The sequence below is a fragment of the Carcharhinus amblyrhynchos genome, chromosome 30 (genome assembly GCF_965287045.1).
Source record: "Carcharhinus amblyrhynchos chromosome 30, sCarAmb.v2.hapA, whole genome shotgun sequence".
NCBI lineage: Eukaryota > Metazoa > Chordata > Chondrichthyes > Carcharhiniformes > Carcharhinidae > Carcharhinus > Carcharhinus amblyrhynchos.
Window position 1 is genome coordinate 11,183,477 of NC_137353.1, and position 24,228 is coordinate 11,207,704.

The window sequence follows — 24,228 nt, forward strand, 5'->3', positions numbered from 1 at the left end:
GTAAAGACCCAGAAAAACTCCCAAGAGAAGACTATAGACTTGAAAGATTTATAAATCCCTGGAAAAAGAACAGAAGGAAAAAGATTGAAGAAATACCTGAGAATGGAGCTTTGTAAATGCTGTGTATGTAAGCAGATATACCAACCTGGAGTGTAGACAGCAATGAGTACAGAATCTACAAGCCATACTACTGAAGCAGAAAGAGATCCAGAGCTTAGAATGAGGGTGGAATCTACATTGCCACCCCCAGAACCTTTCTGAAGAGCTAAAGGCTCGCATCAGGCACAACACCAGGACCATTGGTAGAAGAGATTTTCTAGATACAGAATAACTTCAAGTTTGCATAAAAAGGAACAAAAGACCAGGTCAGTACTTTATATGATGGGAGGTATTGCAGATGATGTGATAATGAGAAGGGAGTCAATGAGGTTTCAAGCTCTTTCGATGAAGTCCTCCAGACATTCAATGCATACTTCATATTTTTCAAAGAAATTTGATCATAAAATGAGCAAAATTTAATAAGAGGAAACAAAAACTCGGAGAATGCATGGGTGCCTTCATACCTGATCTCTATCAACTGTCAAGGATGGGATCTTCAGAGATGATTTAATATGCAATTGTTTCATAGTTGGGGTCTTAACTGAAATCAGATCTCTTGCAATCATGGGAAGATTTAACTCTAACCAAGACAATGTGAATAGTGTGACAGACTGAGCTTAGGGAGCTAGATGGAGTGGTTGTTTGTGAGGAAAGTGATACCTCTTGGGGAAAATATGAGTGAAACTATTTAAACATGTTGGGTAAAAAAAAAAGAGAAAGCGTAATGAAACAAAAGCTTGTGAAGTTGGAAAAAGATGTGCCAGCTATCACTGTGAGTTTTTCTCAGTGTGGCAGGTAAACCCTGCACAAGCGGAAAGTATATCTAGCAAGGGGGAGTAGAATGCTGCAACTGTGGAAAGTTGGGACACTTTAAAAATGTCTTCCGAATTTAAAATACAAGTAGCTCACAACAAGAAGGAGGAAATAACAAAGCCAAATTAATTTCAAGGAATGGAGGAGCTTCAGAAAAAAGACAGGTAACCTTCAGAGAAGTTAACAAAATAGAAAATAATTACTGTTGCATTAGTTAGCAGTTAATGGTCGACACACAGAATTCAAGCTAGATACTAGCACAGATGTTTCAGTATTATCTGATGAAACAAAATGGTTTAAAATGCCATCATCCTCCATCCACGTTCAAGGTCCAGTAAAAACTGCACAATGTAATAGGCCAACATTTGGTGAGATTACAAAACAAGGATTAAAAAAATTATTCAACCCCTGTATTATTGAACTCCTGTATTTTATACAGAACCAGGAATCATATTTTCCCCGAGTCTGCATGGATTTCCTCCGGTGCTCTAGTTTCCTCCCAAGATGTGTAGGTTAGCTGGATTGGCCATGTTAAATTGTCCTTTCATGTTCAAAGATGTATAAGCTAGATTGATGAGCCATGGTATATACACAGGGTTATGAAGATATGGCGGTGGAAATGGGCAGCCGGGGTAAGATGCTCTTTCAGAGAATCAGTGCAGACTTGATGGACTGAATGACCTCCTTCCGCACTGTTGGGATTTTATGAATCATTATTGAGCAGATGGAAACAGAAAAAATAGGAGCAGGAGGAGGAGTTGAGGCTGATATACAACGTTGATGAAATTGTCAATGAGAATTCCAATAATGTATTCAGAACTGAATTTGCATCCCTATTTTGAAGCTTTTGAACATTAAAGATAAAATATCATGTAACCTGAAAGTTGGATGCTAAGCTCATATGTTTCTTTACAGTGAAGGAGATTCCTCACCCACTCTTGGATAAAGTGAAAGGTGAGAATGAACACATGTTATAACAAGGGTCACATCTCTAGTAACCAAATCAACTAAGTTTTGATCTGGAATAATCACAGCATCAATGCCTAGTGGTTCAGTTAGAATCTGCGGGGCCTCTATTCTATTAAACAAGTCAATACAGGGTGGGATCCACCTAATAGCATCAGTAGATGGAAGTCCCACCAGAAAATACCCTCTTCACAAAATTAGATGCCCACAGCAGAGTTTGACAGTTACCTCTGGACAAAGAATCCAGATTGTTAAACTATTTTTGTCATCCTATTTGGTCATTATTCTTTTAATAAGTTAGCATTTGGAATTGCTTCTGTACCTGAGATATTCCAAGGGACGATGTCTCAAATCTTGAAAGGCATGGAAGTTGTAATATACCACAAGTTTGACATTTCTGTACCTGGTTCATTGAGGGAAGAGCATTCTTGTCAAGTGACAGCAGTCTCAAAGTCCTATTGGAAACAGTTTGAAATCAAATAACATGTGAATTTGTAAAGCCTACAATAAATTCTTAGGGCACATTGTGCAAACTTCAGGAATTACTGGTGACCTGCAGAAAACCAAGGACTTTAGAGAGCATTCCACAGCCTAGAACCATCACACAATTACAAAGATTCCTTGGAATGGTCAACCAAGTAGGCAATTTGTCACTGAGTTGGTGGAAATCAACAAGTCATTTGACAGTTGTTGAGATAAGGGCAACAGTGGTGCTGGAATGGACCAACAAAATACTTTTGACAAGATCAAAAATCTCTTAATTTCACTAGAAATTCTAACACATGATGATCCAGAACTGGCAACAGTGGTAGCAGCAGACTCATCATCTGCACACTTGGGTGTTGTGCTGTTTCAAGTTCAAAAAGATGGATGAAGAATGCCTCAGGATCTCTCATGGACATAGAGAAAGTATGTGCAACTACTGAGAAAGGAACTTCAACAGCCACATGGACTTGAGAGAAGTTATTTTAGTGTGTCATAGGATTAAGGTTTAAAACTGAAACTGACCACAAATCTTTGATTGCTTTTCTTAGCCTAAAGGCAATTTCAAAGATGCTGTCCAGAATTCAGTGCTTTAGGTTGATACCCATGAATTATGATTCAGTTACTGAGTATGTTCAAGGGATGTATCTGTCGACAGAAAATGCATTGTCAAGAATATCTGTGAAAGGAATCAACTTGGAAGATGTAAATTTTATTGACAAGGTGGAAGCATATACTTTGCTCATTACTAAAGACAGATCAGTTGCAGAAATTACAATAGACTAAACGAGCACAATAGCAGGGTAATAATTGAATCAAAATAAAACTACTGCCAGCATGGATGTCCAGTTTTATACGCCTGACAACTCAGTATTTCACGAGTACTTTGAATAGAGAAAACATCTCACAATCATTGATGATTTCTTAGTTTTTTTGTGGCAGATTAGTAATTCCTAAAGCATTTTGATTTGACATTCTCCAAAACATGCATCATGACTAATTGGGGATAGCAAAGTGCCACAGAAGAGCCATGCAGCAAGTCTGGTGGCCAGGCATCAGTCACTCCATTGAAGAATTAATCACAAATTGCCTTAAGTGTGCAATGAATAATCAACAGCAGAGTGAACCACGAACACCTTTCACTTTTCTTTACCATGGCCGTGCTGGAAATAGATTTATTTGAGTTAAAAGGCAAAGTTGTTTTCATCAGCATTGATTACTATTACAAATGGTTTATTGATGTGAGTGGACTGCACAGCATTAAGTCAGAGGAAGTCATTACATAACCAAGAAGAATATTTGTGGCACATGACATCCAGACGTTGTGATGTTAGACAATGATTATCTGTTTACCAATGAACTGTTCCATAACTTTGTGCACGAATATGGCTTCATGCATATGAATCATAGAAACCCTGCAGTGCAGGAAGAGGCCATTCGGCCCATCGAGTCTGCACACCGTCCACAATCCCACCCAGGCCCTACCCCCCACATCCCTACATAATTTACTTGCTAATCCCGCTAACCTACGCATCTCAGGACACTAAGGGACAATTTTAGCATGGCCAATCAACCTAACCCGCACACATTTGAACTGTGGGAGGAAACCAGAGCACCCGGAGGAAACCCATGCAGACACGAGGAGAATGTGCAAACTCCACACAGACAGTGACCCAAGTCAGGATTTGAATCCACGTCCCTGGAGCTGTGAAGCAGCAGTGCTAACCACTGTGCTACCGTGCCGCTCCTACTGTGCTACTGCACCACCCCTAGCTCGCGAGATATTCCAGTCGAACGGAGAAGGAGATAGAGGAGTTTGAATAATCAAGGAATTGATGAAAAAGAATAAAGATATTTACTTAGCTTTTTTTAACTACATAACTTCATCTCTGTAAAGTGGGTTCTCGCCATCAGAGCTATTGATGGGAAGATGGTTGTGAACACAACCTTCAGCTGTACAACAAACACGATAACCTAACATTATCTCAGATGATCGCGAGCAAGTCAGGAAATGTGAGGTGCAGCAAAGAGACAGTCAAGCTTCAACTTCAGGTACAGACCGTGAAAGTTAGTGCTACAGTTCAGGGACAGTATTAATACAAGATCAACAAAGAAAGCTCTGTAATAGAAAGAGCTCCACAGCTGGGATCTTACAGATTTGAGATATTTTCCTGGTCTATCAGAAGGAATGGAAGAGCCATGCAATCATTGGGAATGAAACCACTGGAGTCTTGAAGTTACTATTTAGATTCAGATGGAGACAAGGCTTTGGAAACAAATAGAAGCTCTACAATCACCAGATAGAATGATGAGAGAATGCAGTTCACCCTCAACCTTGAAATTAAATTAAATCAGGACTAGATCAGGGAGATTGGTCAAAACACCACAGAGACTAACCCTGTGAAATCTGAGACTTTGGAGGAAGATATAGGTATATGTAAATAGTTGTCATCAAAATTTGATGGGGTGATCTGGAGGTGGTGTTGTGAGGATGGGGGGGAAAGATGTCGAGTAAAGGATTAGCATCAGGAGAACCGGATACTGAGGTAACTGCTGATGTAACTATGAAACAATGTCACATAATTAAGTGACTGTTCCGGAGGGAAGCAGTGATACAACCTTGTGTGGAGTACTGAGATGTACATAGATCTGTAAATAAACAATTTTCTTTTATGAATTACAGTCTACGGTAGCGTTCTTAGGATAACAGGCAAATAAACTCTTCTCGACCCTGCTCGAGATGAAACGGCACCACCTCTGTCATTGCAATGTAGAGCACTGCTGCAAGGTGGTCATCGCTCATCAAAGATTTGTGTCTTGATTTGTTGAAGTTCATCCCAGAATCTGTCTGCCCAGATAGGTATGCTGATCCAAGCAGCATAAGTATCTTCTGAGCATGAACCTTGACCTTTGGAAAACTCTACTCATTGAGAGAGCCATTGAACTCAGTAAGTAGCTCTACAAGCAAGATAACCCAAGTTGGAGACCACAAGGAGCGTTAAATAGTTAGTAGTTGTTGTCCATCGTAATCGATGAGGACTTCGACGCCATTAATCATTTTGAGGCTGGATGTGATGTGTCCGAAGATGACTGATGAGGCACACGTCCTGGCACAGATTGGACAGACTTGTGTATGCACTGTAGTTGTTGCGCTGGTGGCTCTGGATTTGCGCAGCTCGCGCTTAAGTTGTGCTTCAGCAATGCACCTTGCTTCGTAAGCTTGACAGCCCTTGTGGATGAAGCAGCACCAGGTAGGGTGGTTTTATGCCAGTGTTTCTCAGGTGGTTGTGTCTATGTCAGACGACTTCAGGGAGGCCTTGCATGTATCTTTCTAACGTGTCTTCTGGCCTCCATGTGAGCATCTTTCAGCAGAGAGTTCCCCAAAAAGGAGCTGCTTGGGTATGCACACGTCTGGCATACAGATGACATGATCTGCCCATCGGCAGTGTGTGGACTGATGGTAGACTTGCTGTATAGAGAACTTCAGTGCCTGGCACTTTGTCTTGCCATCTAATGCGTAACATTCTGCGAAGACAAGTCATGTGGAAATGATTGAGCTGTCTTGCATGCCTTCGATACACAGTCCACGTTTCACAGGTATACAGGAGGGTAATACCATGGCGCTGTAGACCTTCAGTTTTGTTGCTGGGCTGATTCCTCGATGTTCCCATTTATTGGAACGCAGTCTACCGAAAGCAGAACTTGCCTTTGCTATTCTACAGTTAACTTCTGTATCAATGCTTGGGAGAGGGTGCTGCCAAGATAAGTGAACTGGTCCACTGCCTGTAGTTTCTGCCCTTTGATTGTCATTATGGGTTCTGTGTATGGTGCATGAGGAGCAGGCTGGTGCATGACTTTGGTCTTTTTAATGTTGATGGTGAGTCCAAAGTTGTCACAAGCCGTGGAAAATTTGTCCATACTGACCTGCATCTCTGGCCTCTGAGCCAGTATACAGGGCACAGTCATCAGCAAAGAGGAAGTCTCTCAGAACAGTCTCCTTCACTTTGGTAACAGCTTGAAGTCTCCTCAGGTTGAAGAGCTTCCCATCCACTCTGTACCTGACGCTGATTCCAGCAACACTGTCCTGGAAGGCATCATTCAGCATGGCAGAAAACATCATGCTGAACAGTGTGGGTGCAAGCAAACAGCCCTGTTTGATGCCATTGGTGACTGGGAATGCCTCAGAGGATTCTCCGCCATCCAGCACTCTGGCCAACATGGAACTGGCATACCATCTGAATTTGGGGGGGGCAGCCAAACTTTGACATGATTCTCCACAAGCCTTGTCAGCTGACAGTGTCAAAGGCTTTCGTGAGGTCAACAGAGGTTGTGTAGAGCTCACGATTCTGCTCCTGACCCTTCTCCGGAATTTGCCACGCAGCAAAAATCATGTCAATAGTCCCGTGACCTTTGCAGAAGCCACACTGTGACCCTGGAAGCAGGCCCAGCTCCAGATGAGTGACAGATGATTTAACAGGACTCTTGCAAAGGTTTTTCCTGTGATGGAGGGCAGCGAGATTCCTCGCATACTTGCCGATTGCCCTTCCTCTTGTAGAGGTGTACGATGGAAGCATCTTTAAGTTCCTGAGGAATGAGTCCTTGCTTCCATCCTTGTAACAACTCGGTGAGCTTCTTGATAAGTACAGGACCAGCAACTTTGCAGATCTCTGTGGGTATGGCATCTGCCCCTGGAGCTTTGCCACTGGATAGCTGGCTAACAGCTTTCGTGACTTCAGCTACTACTGGTGGATCATCCATTGTGCTGTTGATTCTGACATGGGGAATTCTGTCTATTGCCTCATCGTTAATAGATGACGGTCGGCTGAGGACGGCTTCAAAGTGTTTAGCCCATTCTGCAGGATCTGAGCCCTCTCTGTAATGAGAGTTGTACTGTCTGTACTCAGGAGGGGGGAGTTCCCGAGGGATTGAGGTCTGTAGAGAGATTTGAGGGCTTCATAAAACCGTTTCAGGTCATTTCTGTCAGTGAATCCCTGTACTTCATCTGCCTTGGCGCTCAGCCAGGCATCCTGCATTTTACGTTGTTTATTCTGGTCTGTCCTGCAAGCACTGATAAAAACATTTTTCTTGGCAGCTGATGATGGGTTATTCTGACAAGCCCGATGAAGACGGTGCTTTTCAATAAGTAGAGTCTGTATCTCCTCATCATCCTCATCGAACCAGTCATGCTGCTTGTGAGTACAGGGCCGCAGATGAATGGACAGCATCCCTGAAGTGTTCCCAGTCATCCTCAGCGCTGCCTGCAAGGTGGAGGTCAGCAAGCATGATTTCTGAGTCTTCAGCCAGTACTGAAGCTATGCTGGGGTTCTTTAGCTTGGCTGCATTGATTCTTTTCATAACCTTGCTTCCTTGTGGTCGTCTCATGGGTCTGATGCGGAGCCTCATTTTGGAGACAATGAGCCTGTGATCTGTCCAGCAGTCAGCACCACACATGGCCTTGGTCACTGTGACATCCTCTTCTGACAGTGACATAGTCGATAAGGTGCCAATGCTTAGAGCAGGGGGTGCGTCCAGGAGGTCTTGTTATGGTTAGGCAGACAGAAAGTTGTGATGGTGATGAGGAGGTCATGTGCTGCATAGGTCTTTATTAAGAGTAGGCCGTTACTGTTACACTTATCCATTCCATACCTCCCAATGACTCCCTGCCAGATTGCAGAGTCACACCTTACTCTTGCATTCGTCTTGCCAATGTAAGTCAGTTGACTGAAACTGGAGGTGGATACACTTTTTTCTGGAGCAGTCACGGCAGCGATGAGCATCGTGATGCTGGAGTTGGATTCACTGTCAAGAGTCACCTTGTTCGGAAACTTGCTCATTTACCTAAGGGTGTGAACGACTGGCTTATGACATTACAACTTCCACTACAGAACAGAAATGAAGCCACCCTGATCAGCGCATATGCCCCCACAATGAGCAACCCAGACAAGATGAAAGACAAGTTCTACGAAGAACTAGATGCCCTACTGTCAGCAGTGAGCAGTACCGACAAGCTGATCTTGCTTGGCGATTTCAACACAAGAATAGGGTGTGTGACTCAAACGTTAAATATATACACTGAGAATACCAAAGGTTGATTTCTGTCATCAAAATGGTAAGCAAATTCAGCGTATAAGTCATTTTTTCAACTTTTTATTGCAAAAGTTGTTGCAAAGTGAGTTGCTTGAGTTGAACTAACTTAAATAATTTAACTATTGCACTCCTGAAAAAAGGAATTTTGTATCCACAACTGACAACTGTTTTAGCAGGTTTTTAATAATCAGACAATAATCAGACAAGTTAATACATTCAATATTTGCATAAATTATTATTTTGTTTTTGAGATCAGTGCCACAGCCAAGTAAAAGCTGTAGTTTGTTGCATTAGTTGCATGGAATTACTTCTTTATTCAACAGTGCAATGTTTAAGGTATGGTTACAACCATTATTGTATGGATCATGTGGAGTTCTTGTTTGTTGAAGTGCCACTGATGGCGTGTATTCTGCAAACCTTATTGACCTGATATTCTATGATCAGTCAAGAAAAATTAGAATCCAAAAGAAAGAGTTGAAATTCCAGGTAAAATATTATTAATAAAATATTATTGGAGCTGTGTAAAATTACAATGTTTGTTTATTAATGCTTCTTTCATTTATGTGCTTTTTTTTATCTTTAACAAATGCACCATTGTAGTTGAGGTGATGTGGTCATGGATAGTGTATAATTCTTTGGGATGAAAAATGCAGATTTGAAATCTTTGGACACCAAAAAATCTTGGTACAAGATTAATTGGGCCCACTCCAGCTTGTGGATGGCATAATCTTCTTAATTTAGCAGTGCTGTGGCCCTTCTGATAGCACTCTAGCCTTGGAATCACAAGATTGTGAGTTCAAGCATAAAATCCAGGCTGACAATCCGGTGCTGTACTGAGGAAGCGCAACACTTTCGGAGGTACCAGATGAGATGTTAAATTGAGCCCCCATCTACTATCTCATGTAGATATAGAAGATCTAATCGGCACTAATCAAGCAAGAGTTCTTCCCAGTGTGAGGGCCAATATTTATCCCTCAACCAACTTCACTGTGAGCAGATTATCTGGTTATCACATCGCTGTTTGTAGAAGTTTGCTGAGAGCAAATTAGCAATTGCATTTCCTCCAACAGAACAATTGGTTGAAAAGCATTTTAGAACATCCAGCTTTAATGAAAGACATTACATAAATGCATGTTTTTATTTTGTCTTGAATTGTTCTTTTTTATCGTTGTGCTCCTGTACACTAGAACATAATACTAAACACCATTCAGAGAGATCATGGTAATCAACAACCTCAACTCCACCTTTCTGCATTATCTCCATATTGTTTGATTCTCTTTGTATCCAAAAAGTGATTGATCTCATGAATTTACTCAAGGTCTGAATACGCATAGCTCTCTGGGGTAGAGAATTCTAAAGATTCATAATCCTTTGAGTGAAGAGACTTTTCTTCATCTCAGTCCTACAAAAGCAGCCTCTTATTTTGAGAGTGTGACCCCAGGTTCGAGACTCACCAGTTAAAGGCAACATCCTCCTGGCAAGGATCTCTATCTTAACAAGCTTCTTAAAATATGCACATTTTTTAATGAGATCACCAAGGTCACCTCTCAGTATTCTAATTTCTTGGGAATATAGGTCTAGTGTACTTAGCTTCTCCTCATCAGACAATCTCCTCAGTCTATTGAACCTTTGTTGCACTTCCTCTGGATGTTATATATTGGAGTGTTTGCATGATTACTTTAAGAGCCAATCACATGATTTAATGGTGATGTAATTGGGGTGTTTCAGATGCTCCTGTTTTTAGTTTCATCTTCTACTCTGTATGGGCAGCGTCACCTACAATAAATCTGTTGTTGTTATTTTGACTTTAAAGACAGCAATAGAAATTCCAGTGTCGATATAACTGATTTACAGTTTGGTGCAGGAATGAAGATCCACAAGTGGGAAACTGCCCAAAACAGCAACAAACATATTACAGATGTGCCAAAATGGGTCATGCTGGAACAAGGATAGTCAATGCAAGAATTGTTACAAAATGGGTCATGTTGCAAAAGCTTGTTAGGCTAGACCAGCTTCTCCAAGAAAAATATTCAGAAAAAGTATCAAGGTAACTTCAAGAAGAACAAGTTACGTTTTACAAAAAGAATTTACAAGAGGGAAGGAAAGAATTATGACTGTGAAAAAGAGAATGTCCAGAAAAATAATCAAGAGCTCCAACTAAACACCTTATCCAAGCAAGGTGAATCACATAGATTCTTAATGATTCTGAAGTCAAATGGTCAATATATTAGGATGGAAGTCAATATTGGTGCTTCTTTATCTTTAATTCCTAAGAATTATGTTTGAGTTACCTGAGATTGTGTGTCAGCAAAAGCCAAAGCATCTTCCTTTAGAACCAGCTGATGTGATTTTAGGGACAGGCATGAGAGAAACTGTGCTGTTAAAAGGTTATATCATGGTCAACAGGGATTTGAGTGGACAAACAGTGGAATTACTTCTTCTTGCGGTCCATGGTCATTTTCCAGCTCTATTTGGAAAATCATGCTTGGAGAAGATAAAGCTTAACTGGAATGTATTTAAGATTGGTTAATGCCAAAACAGATCTGCAGCACATTCTGGATAAATACTAGAATGTATTCAAAGAGACACTTGACACAACGAAGGGAGTTCAAATGAAGATCAAGCTAAAGCATAGGTGGTTCCTCGGATGTACAATGTTACTTGGATGATATTCTAATTATAGGATCTAGTGAACAAGAGCATGTAAATATTTTACAAGCAACATTGGCACGTCTTCAAGCAAATGGTCTGCATTATAGGAAAGAAAAGTGTGACTTTTTCCAGCCATCAGTCCAGTATTTGGGTTGTGTTATTGGTAGTGAAGGCCTGAGATGTGAATGTTGGGTGGATTGGCACGGTAACTACATGGGGTTCAAGGACAAGGCCTGGGTGGGATTGTTGTCAGTGCAGACGCGATAGACTGAATGGCCTCCTGCATTGTAGGGATTCTATAATTCTAAATCAAGCACCGAAGAAGATGGATGTTATTTTAGAAGCATCACGTATGTCAAATGTGACGCAGCAAAGGTCCTTTCTAGGATTAATAACTTATTATGGCAAATTTGTTCCTAACTTAGTAAATTATGCAATGGCTTCAATAATGTAGCTATGTGTGAAACGGTTGGGGGACTGGCTGACAGACTGAGAAAGTATTACAAGGATATCAAAAGTCTTTGCAGAAGTATTGGCTCATTTAAAACTGAAGCTGCCATCACTGCCTGCTTTGTCACTTCACATTATGGAGTAGGAGCAGTACTTTCACATATTATGCCTTTGGGAGAAGAATGACCAATATTCTTTACATACTCTGACAAGTGCTGAATCTAACTATGTTCAGCTAGAAAAATAAGGATATTGAGTATAACCTTTGGTGTATAAAAGTTTCATTATGATGTACATGGTCTTCAATTCACATTTTTGACTGAGCATCAACCCTTTATTATTTTTGGGCTGTATAAAGGCATTCCATTACTAGCTGCTAGTCGATTGCAAAGGTGGTCACTGATCTTATCTGCACGTTGCTATGATACAAAATATCATCAATCAGAGTGACATGCCAAAGCTGATGCATTATCACGCTTACCAATAGCTATTGAGTAGATTCTACCAACTAGTTTTGCGAATGTTCTTTATTTTTTGCAAGTAGATGATTTGCATGTGACAGCTTCTCAAGTTCAGAATCACACCAGAAATGATCTGGGGAATTCAAGGGATCATTCCTCCTAGTCTGCGTGGATGAGATCTTGAGCAACTACATGAAGGACATCCTAATGTAGTCTGGATGAAGGGATTAGCACATAGTTTTTTTTTGGTGGTTAGGTCTAGATGCTCAGATTCAAGAAAAAGTGGGAGTGTCTCAATCCTATACATGAATAAGAAATGTACCACCATTGAATCCTTTACATCCTCCGAATTGGCTGAAAATGCCATGGCAATGTTTGCATGTAGATTTCAATTGTCTGAGTGTTACATGCTCCTAGTCATAATCAATGCACGCGCAAAGTGGCCAAAATTTTTTATTGTGAGATCTACTACATGTGAGCAAACAATTTAAAAATGAAATAAGTTTTGCAAGATTTGGTAAAGCAGAACAGACTGTTAGTAATAATGGTTCACGGTTTACTTCGTGAGTGTTTGAGAAATATTTTGAAATAAATGGTATTCAGCATTTAAATTTGCATCTTATCCATCAACCAATGGATTAGCTGAAAGATTTGTACAATTCTTGAAACGTTCTTTAAAAGCTTCGAAGGAGCAAGGTTCATTATCAGGTCTGTGAATAGTTTTTTTGCATCTTACAGAAATGCAACTCATACAACTACCCAGGTAATGTTTACCTCCTTACTACTCGTAAAGAGAAAGTTGAGAACAATGTTTGATTTGTGGTGCGGTATGAGATCAGAAACCCCATGTTATGTTATGAAGTTAGATTAGACCCCAACTATTTGCTATTTTTCATTCCGAAGTGAATAACTTCACACTTCCTTGCATTTCATTCCATCTGTCATGTTCTTGCCTGCTCACTTAATTTCTCTGTATTCCTATGCAGCCTATTCGAACTCACAAATGCAAAGCTGTATAAATGGGTTACCCCACTGACAGCCGTGTCAGTAATTAGCTGGAAATGCTTGAATGTAGATTTCAACCCACCTGCTGCTGTTAAATTGTGGTGGCAAAATCACCAGTAATTGTTCTCTGCCAGCTGAAAATCAATTTATTGAATGTGGAGGAGGTGTTTCATTACAGGCCAGAAGAAGTTGCAAGCCCAGCGGTTACTTTTAGTTGGAGTCTAAATTTGCAGCATGTAGCCCTGCTCCTCTTTTAAGTCCACAATAATCTCAAAAGGAAAGCAGGCTTACATTGCCCCTGCTGTGGTACTGGATATGCTGATTCCTGGAAATGAGATGAAGGAGAGGGAATAATTATGTGAAGTGTTGCCATGAACTATTTGTGCCATTCACCTTGAACCACAAATGTCGATAGTTGATTATGTTTTGATAGTGACAACTCTACCTTTTAACCATTTATGTGCTGATTCTACAGAAAATTAATTTAAACCATTTTTTATAAGCTGGTATTCCTCAAGGAGAGCATTAATGATGCTATGCAATTTAACACTCCATTTCAGACACATAGGGTTGGATTATCAAACCCCACAAAGGGCTGGAACGGAGGAGGATGGGCTTGAAAAAGCTGGTGCAGGCCAGTGTGCAGTTTCTGGACTCTAGTAAAAGTGCCAGGTAGCTGCGAAGACTGAAATCAAACCAATAGAGATTTTCCAATCTGCATCTGGTCTCCTGCTTCAGGAGAGGCTAGTTGTGAGGGTGCACCCTCCATGTTGAAGCACCCCCTCAGTATATACCATTCATTGCCGGCTGCTGCTGCTGCTGCTAAACTGCTATTTCTCTGACTGCTCCCCCCACCCAGCTCTAAGAGTACACCTGCTCCGCCTTAGTTAGACGAGGAATCTGTCTCCATGCCAATTAAGGGGGGAACTGTGAAAATCCCAGTGAGTGACAGTTTCCCATAAACAATCCCAACTTCAGTTTCCCAGTGCTGTAGGAAAATGCAGTCTCAGGATCAAGTCAGTATATTTCCCTCCTCAACATCCATTGCAAGCAAAAAAAAGTGTTTCAGATAGACGACAACGAAATACTCTCGTGTCGCATGTAGCCTAATTGGCTATAAATCATTCTTTCTTCACTCTTACATTCACAATGTTCCTCAGCCCCAATCTCAAAGCAACTATTCAAGGGAGACACTTTTCATTTCCCATAATCGTTATCCTGTGGGACTTTTAAGAGAAATAGCCAATTAATTGTTGAATATTGCTGAATTACAGGCAGATTTTATGCTTTGGGCCCACGTTCACTGGATTGAATCAAGATGGTCCAGAATTGGGTTGTTTATTAACTGTATGTAGTATGGATTTTATATCATAGTACATAAAAATGATTTGCTGTTTGTGTGCTGGTCATCCACATGTCTGTTGGAAAAATATGAACTTCTATATCATACATTCTTGCTATTCAATTCAAAGATAATGCATAACAATGGAATGGTGGGTCATAGGTTCACCCACAAAATTTCCTTGTCTACGCACTGCTGCCTCACAGCGCCAGGGCCCCGGGTTTAATTCCAACCTCAGATGACTGTCTGTGTGGAGTTTGCACATTCTTCCCATGTCTGTGTGAGTTTCCTCTGGGTGCTCTGGTTTCCTCCCACAGATCAAAGATGTACGGTTAGGTAGAACGGCCATGCTAAATTGCCCCTTAGTGTCCAAAGATGTGTAGGTTAGATGGATGGTAAATGTGTGGGGCTGCAGGGATAGGGTGGGAGAGAGAGCCTGGATACAATACTCAATCAGAGAGTTGGTGCAGACTCAATGGGCTGAAAGGTCTGTAGGGTTTCTATGATTCTAGTTTTCACTATTTTGAAGGAAGAATAGGGGGCGTTCCCCTATTGACCTGGCCAGTATTTATTCTTCTATCAGCATCACAGATATGTCTGGGGAGCCAGTGATCGGGTTTGGGGGGGGTTCCTGTGGACCAGTGATAGGTCGGAGGGGCGAGATTGTGGAGCTGGCCAATGATTGGGAAGCCAGCATTGCGGGCCACTGTGCATGCGCCAATCTCGGTGTTGACAGATTGCCACGTGCAGTGGGCTGCTCACAGTGCTATGCTGCCAGCCATGCCAGAGGGAATAGGCTCAGCCCACTAGTTTTTAGCGTGATTCACGGCAAAGTGCTCTGCAGTGCGGAGAGTAGGAGATTAATTTTGAAAACCTTGCTGAAAAATCCAGTGAGATTTACTCCAGTTTTTACATGAGTTCGACACTTAGAATTTGTTTGGGAGAATCCCACCAATGAGGTTTTTTGTAACTAAGTATAGAATAAGTGAGATTTGAAACTGTAACAGATTAAGTACTTCTGGTTGATGACTTGGAGCTAGTTTCAGACAGGCTGACCATTGCTGATCATGAGTAATAAGGGTGCCAACTTTGATTACATTACCACTGAGTTAACATTTGAGGCCCATTCAGCCTGGTTTGGATGGGAGAGCCCATTGTGATACAAAAAGAAATTGATAGTGGCCATTGAGTTTCCATTGTCTTTTGTCCAGTATGAAACATGGAGACAGGCAGTATGGAAACGCCATAATTTTTAGGTGTTGGCTCATCCTTAAACAATGAGATGTTTGAATTATGCAGATGGCTGTGAGGTCCCTATGTCCATGTTTAATCAGACATTTGCCAAATACTTGATGCTGTTTTTATTCCAAATGCCAAAAGTCATGTCATTTACAGCAACCATCTCAATAGCTTGTTTGTGTACAATTTTTAAAAATACTGACTGAAATTTCATAATATGACATGCCTGGACTGGGGTGTTGGATGCTAATTAGTAAGAGTGAGATTGTTAGGGATTCCAAAGGTGACACCGTTTATTTTGGAACTGACTGTACATCATTTCTCATTGACTTGGAGAAGGAGTAAAGGGGCCAGGCTTGAGAACATGTGATTCACTCAATAAGGCACTTGAAATGCATAGCTAACGAAGCATGTGCTATTCACACGGGAAACCGTGTGAATAGTAAAAACAACCCAGCAGGCTTTAAAGGAGCTGTTCGCAAAATGAGTTCTTAATAAACTAAAACTGAATTAATGATGTTATTTCCACACCAATTTACATATGATCATGCAATATCTAGGGAGAGGGGAGGCTCTTTGGCTCATTCAACCAGAACAAATCTGTAATTCCCACATTGTTTAACTGTTCCGTAAATGATTCCAGGGACTTTGCCTCTCTTGCCCTGTCTAAAAGTCAGTTCCACCTGCTGATTATGCTTTAAGCAAAGAAAAATATTTTGGCAGCAGTCTCAAATTGGTATTAGCCAGAGAACCAGGGACTGAACCATCGGAATTCACGTTTGCATTTTAGTTGCTCAGTCCCAGGCCAGTTGACTCAGTAACGTAGCAGTTCATTTGCTGAATTGTTGTTTTGGTTACCATTAATTAATTAGCATAATGTTCATTTGATATGATGCCGGAAAAGAGAAGCATAAAGTAGCAAGTGGTCCTCGAATGCTATAGGTATTAGCAGCTTTACAAGATTCCTGTCAGTTTCACATTAGATAGTTGTTCATAATCTCCGATTACACAGTACTTGTAAATAGATTGGGAAAGATTAATTTTCAAGTTTTCCTTGCACCAGCTCAGGTTCAGTCCACCAGCAACAATGCAAAAACAAGCAAGTTACGACCAACTATAAAACACTGATTTAGCCTCAACTGGAATTCTGCATCCAGTTTGGGCATCACGGTATAGGAAGGCATAAGTAATGATGCAGAAAAGATTTATGTGAATGACTTCACAGATTAAGGGCTTCAGTTCTGTAGATAGATCCAAGAAGCTGAGATTGGAGACAATTAAGAGGAGATTTGATAGATACTTCTAAAATTGGATTGCACATAGAAATTATATCTCTGAATTGGCATAGGCATACTGTTGTCCCTCTGGTGCTAGTGTAAATTTATTCCTTGGAATTGGCACTGATGTGATAGCAGTGCATCAAACTTCAAAGCTGCTGTGCCAAAAGCTGTCAGAATCAAAGTGTGGAAAGTTTGTGGAACAAACATTTGTGATTGACTGAAATGAGCATTTGTTAAGTTACGAATCGAATACCCAAGTTGACTAAATGTGAACAAATCAGAAACCATTAGTAGTTAACAATTAACCTTTTACCAAAAATGTTAATCTTGAGCTGGGAAGTTACATAAACTGGCCAGTCAAATTACTAAATTAATTTTGTAAACTTGGTTAGAGTCCTCATTTGCCAACTCTGTAAAAATATGTGCAAGTAAAGGATACAAAAGTTTGATTCAAAATGAAATTTTTCTCCTTACTGATGCTTTGCCATATTTTTATACTCTTCAATAATTCACCAGCTTCAGGCCCTTATTTCTAATCGAACCTCAGGACCCCAAAACAATGGGAAAGCTTTGCAATAAAATTGCTTTACATGAAGTTACAACTCTAAAGGATCAACTTTTTTGGTATTAATTCAAGGGCTTGGCCAGCAATCATAGGGCGGCATGGTAGCACAATGGTTAGCACTGCTGCTTCACAGCGCCAGGGACCTGGGTTCGATTCCTGGCTTGAGTCACAGTCTGTGTGGAGTTTGCACATTCTCCTCGTGTCTGCGTGGATTTCCTCCAGATGCTCCGGTTTCCTCCCACAGTCCAAAGATGTGTGGGTAATGTTGATTGGCCATGCTAAAATTGCTCCTTAGTGTCCTGAGATGCGTAGGTTAGAGGAATTAGTGGGTAAAATATGTAAAGAAATGGGGGTAGGGCCTGGATGGGATTGTGGTTGGTGCAGACTCAATGGGCCAAATGGCCTCTTCCTGCCCTGTAGGGTTTCTATGATTCTGTGATTCATTGCCAATACCTAATTGGCCTTGAGAAGGTGGTTTCATGGTCTTCATTAGACTTCTAATTCAAATTTCACCTACTGCTGTGGTGGGGTCCCCAGAGCTTTACCATGGATCTCTAAATTACTAGTCCAGTGACAATAACAGTATGCCACCATCTCCCCATGCAATGGAAGACCAAGGACTGGATTCTTGTCTTCTAATGAAGGTGTGAGCTGGGTTGCGAAAGACTGAACTTAGATTTTTTTGCTGTAAGAACTCATGTGATCCATAGCAGCTTACAAAATGCACTGCAAACTTGACCCCTGTGCAAAAAAAGAAAATTCTGGGTAAAATCACACATGGGTTGAAGGTGAATCGTGTCTTCCTGAGCCCACAATGTCTTCCTGAGCTGAAATTGAGAAGAGCTTCCATACAAATACCTGTCAGCAGAAATGACAACTGTATTCATCTTCTCCTCATGCTAAATCTTAAATGTTATAATATTTTGTATTCATTTTTCACAAGCACCTCAAAGTATAAATCCTTGCTTCCAGCCCAAGAACCTTAAGTATTAAGCTTAGTTCCAGACTTAAATTTACCTTTCAGGAAAGATTAGACAGACTAAGGTTCTTTTCTCTGGATGAGGGAAGATCAAAGGGTGACCTTTAGGTAAGGGTCGCCTTTAGGTAAGGATTTTGTCGGGCGGACATTAAAAAAAGAAATGCCTTTTGTAGGGAAATCCCAAACGAGGTCATGAAGGTAAGGTAGTCATCAATAAATTCAATAGAAAAAAAACTACCCAATGAGTGCTAAAAAGGTGCAACTCGCTACCACAAGGAGCAGTTGATGTGAATAACATTGATGCATTTAAGAGGAAGCTACAATAAGAACATAAGTGAGGTAAGAAATTGAACTACGTACTGACAGAGAGGAGTGGAAGGAGGCTTGTGTGGAGTATAAATGCTGGGAAAGACCAGTTGGGCTGAATGGCCTATTTCTGCACTGTGGACTTGATATAAGTATATGTAGTGATCTGTAGTTTTGCTGCAGTTTGATTTTATAACAAGTTCACAGAGACACATATATATCAGCTAATAGTATGTGAGAGCTTGGATGGTTGTCCCTGCTCTGAGTCTTGTTGAAAATTAATCGCCAGCGCCACCGGAACACTATTCTTGCAAATGTTGTATGAGCTCTAATTTTGTGCTTCTATTTCCTCCTCCGTCGCTTCTAGTTCACCTCGGAATCAAAGACAGGATTCAGTGACTGGCTTCAACATCCTTGTTATCATTTATGCTCATGCTCAACGGCAGAGGTACATTTTAAGAGCATAAGAACATAAGAACATAAGAAATAGGAGCAGAAGTAGGCCATCCAGCCCCTCGAGCCTGCCCCGCCATTCAATAAGATCATGGCTGATCTGACGTGGCTCAGTTCCACATTCCTGCCCTCTCCCCATAACCCTTAATCCCCTTGCTTATCAAAACCCTATCAACCCGCGTCTTAAAAATATTTAGCGAGGCAGCCTCCACCACCTCAACGGGCAGAGAATTCCAGAGATTCACCACCCTTTGAGTGAAGAAGTTCCTCCTCAACTCCGTTCTAAACCGCCCCCCCTTTATCTTGAGGCTGTGCCCTCTAGTCCTGCTGTCCTTTCTGAGCGGGAAGAGTCTCTCCACCTCTATCCTATCCATCCCATTCATCATCTTATATGTCTCAATGAGATCTCCCCTCATTCTTCTAAACTCTAACGAGTACAAGCCTAGTTTATTCAGCCTCTCCTCATAGCTCAACCCCCTCAACTCCGGTATCAGCCTAGTAAACCTCCTCTGCACTCCCTCCAAGGCCAAAATATCCTTGCGTAAGTGCGGCGACCAAAACTGCACACAGTATTCCAGCTAATTCTGGAATATCTCAAGGCCATGAGAAACTGAGGAAAAAAAGCCAAGATCGATATGAATGTCCTACGTGCTCTTCCTCCTCACTGTATTCAAATCAAAAATGATTGGACCACTTATTCTTGTTTTCTTTTCTCAAGCCCTTAAAATTGTGGAATTTCTTAGTATACCTTCCTCCTGCATCCTTTTAAATTCAGCATTACTCTTTTGAGTATTACTTATTTATCTGGATGTTGCTTCTATGATTTTCAACATTAACTGTATCTGCACTGTGTGAGGCTTGATGGGCAGTATGTCATATGGGCCCCAGTGAAAACTTATTACTGTGTGATCTGTGAATATAAACATAGTTCTTAGTATAATATTTTGTGAAGGCCATATTAGATTTAATAACAAGTACCGGGCCAGATTTAGTTAGCAGCCTAATGGCACATAAAAATTGATCTAGTAGCGTTCGTAATATGATTGAATTTAATGCAGGGCCCAACTTTAACCCCTTCAAAGTCCATCCACTTCAACAGACTTATAATTGAGTCCACAGTGTTTGAAAGGCAGAAATGTGAAACGCTAAGATGTTAGATCCAGGTAAGGCAGACTTTGGTGTGATAAGACAGAGGCTGTACGCAATAAAGCTGGCAAATTTGTTCATGACTAAAATGACAGAAGATTAGAGATCAGTGCAAGTAAGAGTTGAATGTGTTTGGAATCAATCTATACTACACTAAAGGGCAAGAACTCTACTTATCACTATCCAAAGACAACTAAAGAGAAAACATAAGACGAAAGAAAATGCAAAAATAAATGCAGAAAATAGTACATGTTCTGGTGAATGGGAGAAACATGAAGAACAGATAGCAAGAGCTACAAAAATGGAGAATGTAAGGAAACAAGTCAGGAGTATCATTGACCAGAAACTTAACTGGATCAACCATATATATACACTGTAGCTACAAGAGTAGTCAGAGGCTGAGAATTCTGTGGCATGTAATTCATCTGACTCCCCAAAACCCATCCGTAATCTGTAGCACAAGGCATAGGTCAGGGGTGTAATGGGATACTCTCCACTTGTCTGGATGAGGGAAACTTCAACAACAACATTCAAAAAGCTTGGCACCATCCAGGCCAAAGTTTCAAGTGGCCTGCTACCCTAAGTACTGGGGAGTACTGGAGCACTGTGGAGTATTGGAGTACTGAGCTCAGTTCTGGTCGCCTCATTACAGAAAGGATGTGGAAGCCATTGAAAGGGTGCAGAGGATATTTACAAGGACGTTACCTGGATTGGGTGGCATGCCTTATGAAGCTAGGTTGAGCGAGCTCGATCTTTTCTCCTTAGAGAGACGAAGGATGAGAGGGGACCTGAAGAGGTGTATAAGATGATGAGGAGTATTGATCAGGTGGACTCTCAGAGGCTTTTCCTCAGGGCTGAAATGGCTGCCACAAGAGGACACAGGTTTAAGGTGCTGGGGAGTAGGTATAGAGGAGATGTCAGGGGTAAGTTTTTCACTCAGAGGGTGGTCGGTGAGTGGAATTGGCTGCTGTCGGTGGTGGTGGAGGCAAATTTGTTAGGGTCTTTTAAGAGATTTTTGGATGAGTACATGGGACCTGATAGGATTGAGGGTATAGGTAAGCCTAGTAGGTAGAGATAAGATCGGCGCAACTTGTGGGCCGAACAGCCTGTTTGTGCTGTAGTTTTTCTATGATTCTAAGGAGTGGTAAGAAGTCTCACAACTCCAGGTTAAAGTCCAACAGGTTTATTTATACTAAACCTGTTGGACTTTAACCTGGTGTTGTGAGACTTCTTACTGTGCTTATCCCAGTCCAACGCTGACATCTCCACATCACCCTAAGGAACAGCATGTCTCTTTTTTCATCAGTACTCAAATCCTGTACTGACCAGATGATCTTATATATCTGAGGTAAGTTCTTTTGATAAAACTTATTTATTAGTGTTCCAAGTAGACTTAGATTAAAACTGCAATGAAATTACTGTGAAAATCCCATAGTCGCCACATTCTGGTGCTTGTTTGGGTACAGTGAGGGAGAATTTAGCATGGCCAAGGCACATAACCTGTGCATCTTTTGGACTATGGGAGGATACTGGAGCATCCGAAGGAAACCCACGCAGACAACATGCAGACCCTGCACAGATGGTGACCCAAGCCAGGAATTGAACCTGGGTCACTGGCACTGAGGCTAATCGCCTAAGTTACAGCATGGGCTCCTTTAAAATTGATAATAAAGGTGTTTCAAATGAAAATAAGGAAATGGCAGATATGTTGAATAATTACTTTGCTTCAATATTTGCAATAGAGGAAGAGGTTAGCTTGTGCGACATCCCAAGTAACTAAATATTGAACTAGGGACTCACAAAGTAAACGTAATCAAAATACCAGGAATGAAGAAAATAATGGCTTTAAAAAGTGACAAAGCCCAGAACCAGATGGTTTCTATCCTAAGATTTTAAAGGAAGTAAATGGGAACGTTGCAAGTGACCTAATTATAACTTTCCAAAGTTCTGTTGATCAATGATAGTTTGGATAATTGTGCATATCCCTTTGCTATTTAAGAAAAGTGAGAAAGAAAAACCAGATATTATAGACCAGTTTGCTTAACATTTGCTGTCAGAAAATTGCTAGAGTCTATAATTAAGGATAGAGTAATGGAACACCTTGAAATTTTCAGCTCAGGGTGAGCCAGCATGGATTTGTAAAGGGCAGGTAATAACTGAAGGACCTGATGGAATTTTTTGAAGAGGTGGCTAAGGTTTTAGGTCATGGAATTGAAAGAAAATTATTGATCTAGCCTGGAAGTTCGCTGAATAGCAGGGGACAGACATGGCACATTAGCAAAGTGGTTAGCACTGTTGCCTCACAGCGCCAGAGACCCAGGTTCGATTCCGGCCTTTAGTGACTGTCTGTATGCAGTTTGCACATTCTCCCCATGTCTGCAGGGTTTCCTCCAGGTGCTCCGGTTTCTTCCCACTCCAAAGATATGCAGGTTAGGTGGATTGGTCATGATAAATTGTCCCTTAGTGTCAGGGATTAGCAGTGTAAATACGTGGGGTTATGGGGACAGAACCTGGGTGGGATTGTTGTTGGCGCATGCTCGATGGGCTGAGTGGCCTTCTGCACTTTAAGGATTCTGTGAATAAAGCTAGCAGATCTGCAGTCTAATTGGCAGGACATGGCAAGGATCTGTAATGGGAATTCAGCAATTCACCTTATTTATTAACTACTTGGAAAATTGGATGGAGAGGAGTATATCTAAGCTTACTGATGGTAAAAGTATTGTAAGCAATGTATGTGGCAACATGAAAATAAAAAGTGAAAATGACAGATTAAGTGAATGGGCAAAATTGTGGCAAAGGGATTTTAATGTAGGCAAATATAAGGTCATCTGCTTTGGACCTAAAAAGGATACAACAGAGTACTTACTAATTGATGATAAGCTAGAAACAGTAGCAGTCCAAAGAGACTCGTGGGTCCAGGTACATTTATTGTTTAAATATGAAAAATGAGATAGCAAAAATGATAAACTAATGAGTGCTGCTTTTATAGCTAAAGGACTAGAATGCAGAGAGAGTGCTAAGAGCAGTCTGGACAGTATACCTTAGGAAGGGCTTTGTAACAAACCCAGCATTTGCTCACCAGAATGATACCAGGACTTTGGGATTTAAATTACAAGGAAAATTGGGTTCTATTCTCTGGAGTTTAGAAGATATTAAGGGGAACACGTAGGGTGGATAGGGAGAAATTATTTATACTAGTTGGGAGGGCTAAGATTAGGGAAAATTGTCTGAAAATTGGGACCAGGCCTTTCAGGAGTGAAATTACAAAACATTTCTACACACAAAGGGCAGAATTCGATGTCCTCTCAGAGTGGTTCGTTTCGTTGTTGGGTGGGGGGGGATTTAATAAGACGAGGACCATACTGCCCTCTTGCCACTGGACTGATTCCCACCCGCTCAGTGATGGATTGGGGACTTGCCGTGCGGGAAGTCTGAGAAGTAAACCTTGTCATGTTTTCTCGCAGACTGCCCAGGGCTGGGGGTGGTCCTCATTCAGGGGCACTTAGTGTCTGATCAAGAGACCCAGGATCGAGAAGTAATGGCCTGCTAAGACCACCCCAGTGCCCTTGCTGCTTGGCACTTAATATAACAGGCCATCTCAAAAAAGATGCAGGGTAATCATAAGGATACACAACAGTTCCTCCTCCACGATCATCCCCAACACTGGTGCCCCACAAGGCTGTGTTCTCAGTCCCCTATTATGCTCCTTCTACACCGACCACTGTGTGGCCAAATTCCCCTCCAATTTGATTTTCAAGTTTGCTGATGACACCACCATGGTGGGTTGGATCTCAAACAATGATGACACAGAGTACAGGAATGAGATAGAGAATCTGGTGAACTGGTGCGACGACGATAACGTCTCCCTCAGTGTCTACAAAATGAAGGAGGTTGTCATTGAC

The 24,228-nt window shown here is 41.3% G+C and overlaps 1 protein-coding gene across 3 annotated transcripts in view; it reads left to right on the top strand.

The window, feature by feature from the left end:
* Positions 1-24,228, top strand: part of acot7 (acyl-CoA thioesterase 7) — a 281,598-nt gene that overhangs the window by 36,945 nt on the left and 220,425 nt on the right. Inside the window, exon 3 of one of the 3 annotated variants that reach the window (XM_080214972.1) lies at positions 19,095-19,175. The exons of the other annotated variants lie outside the window; for them this stretch is intronic. Coding sequence (XP_080071098.1) covers positions 19,095-19,175 — 81 coding nt within the window. The remainder of the gene's footprint in view (positions 1-19,094; positions 19,176-24,228) is intronic. 3 annotated transcript variants of the gene reach the window in all.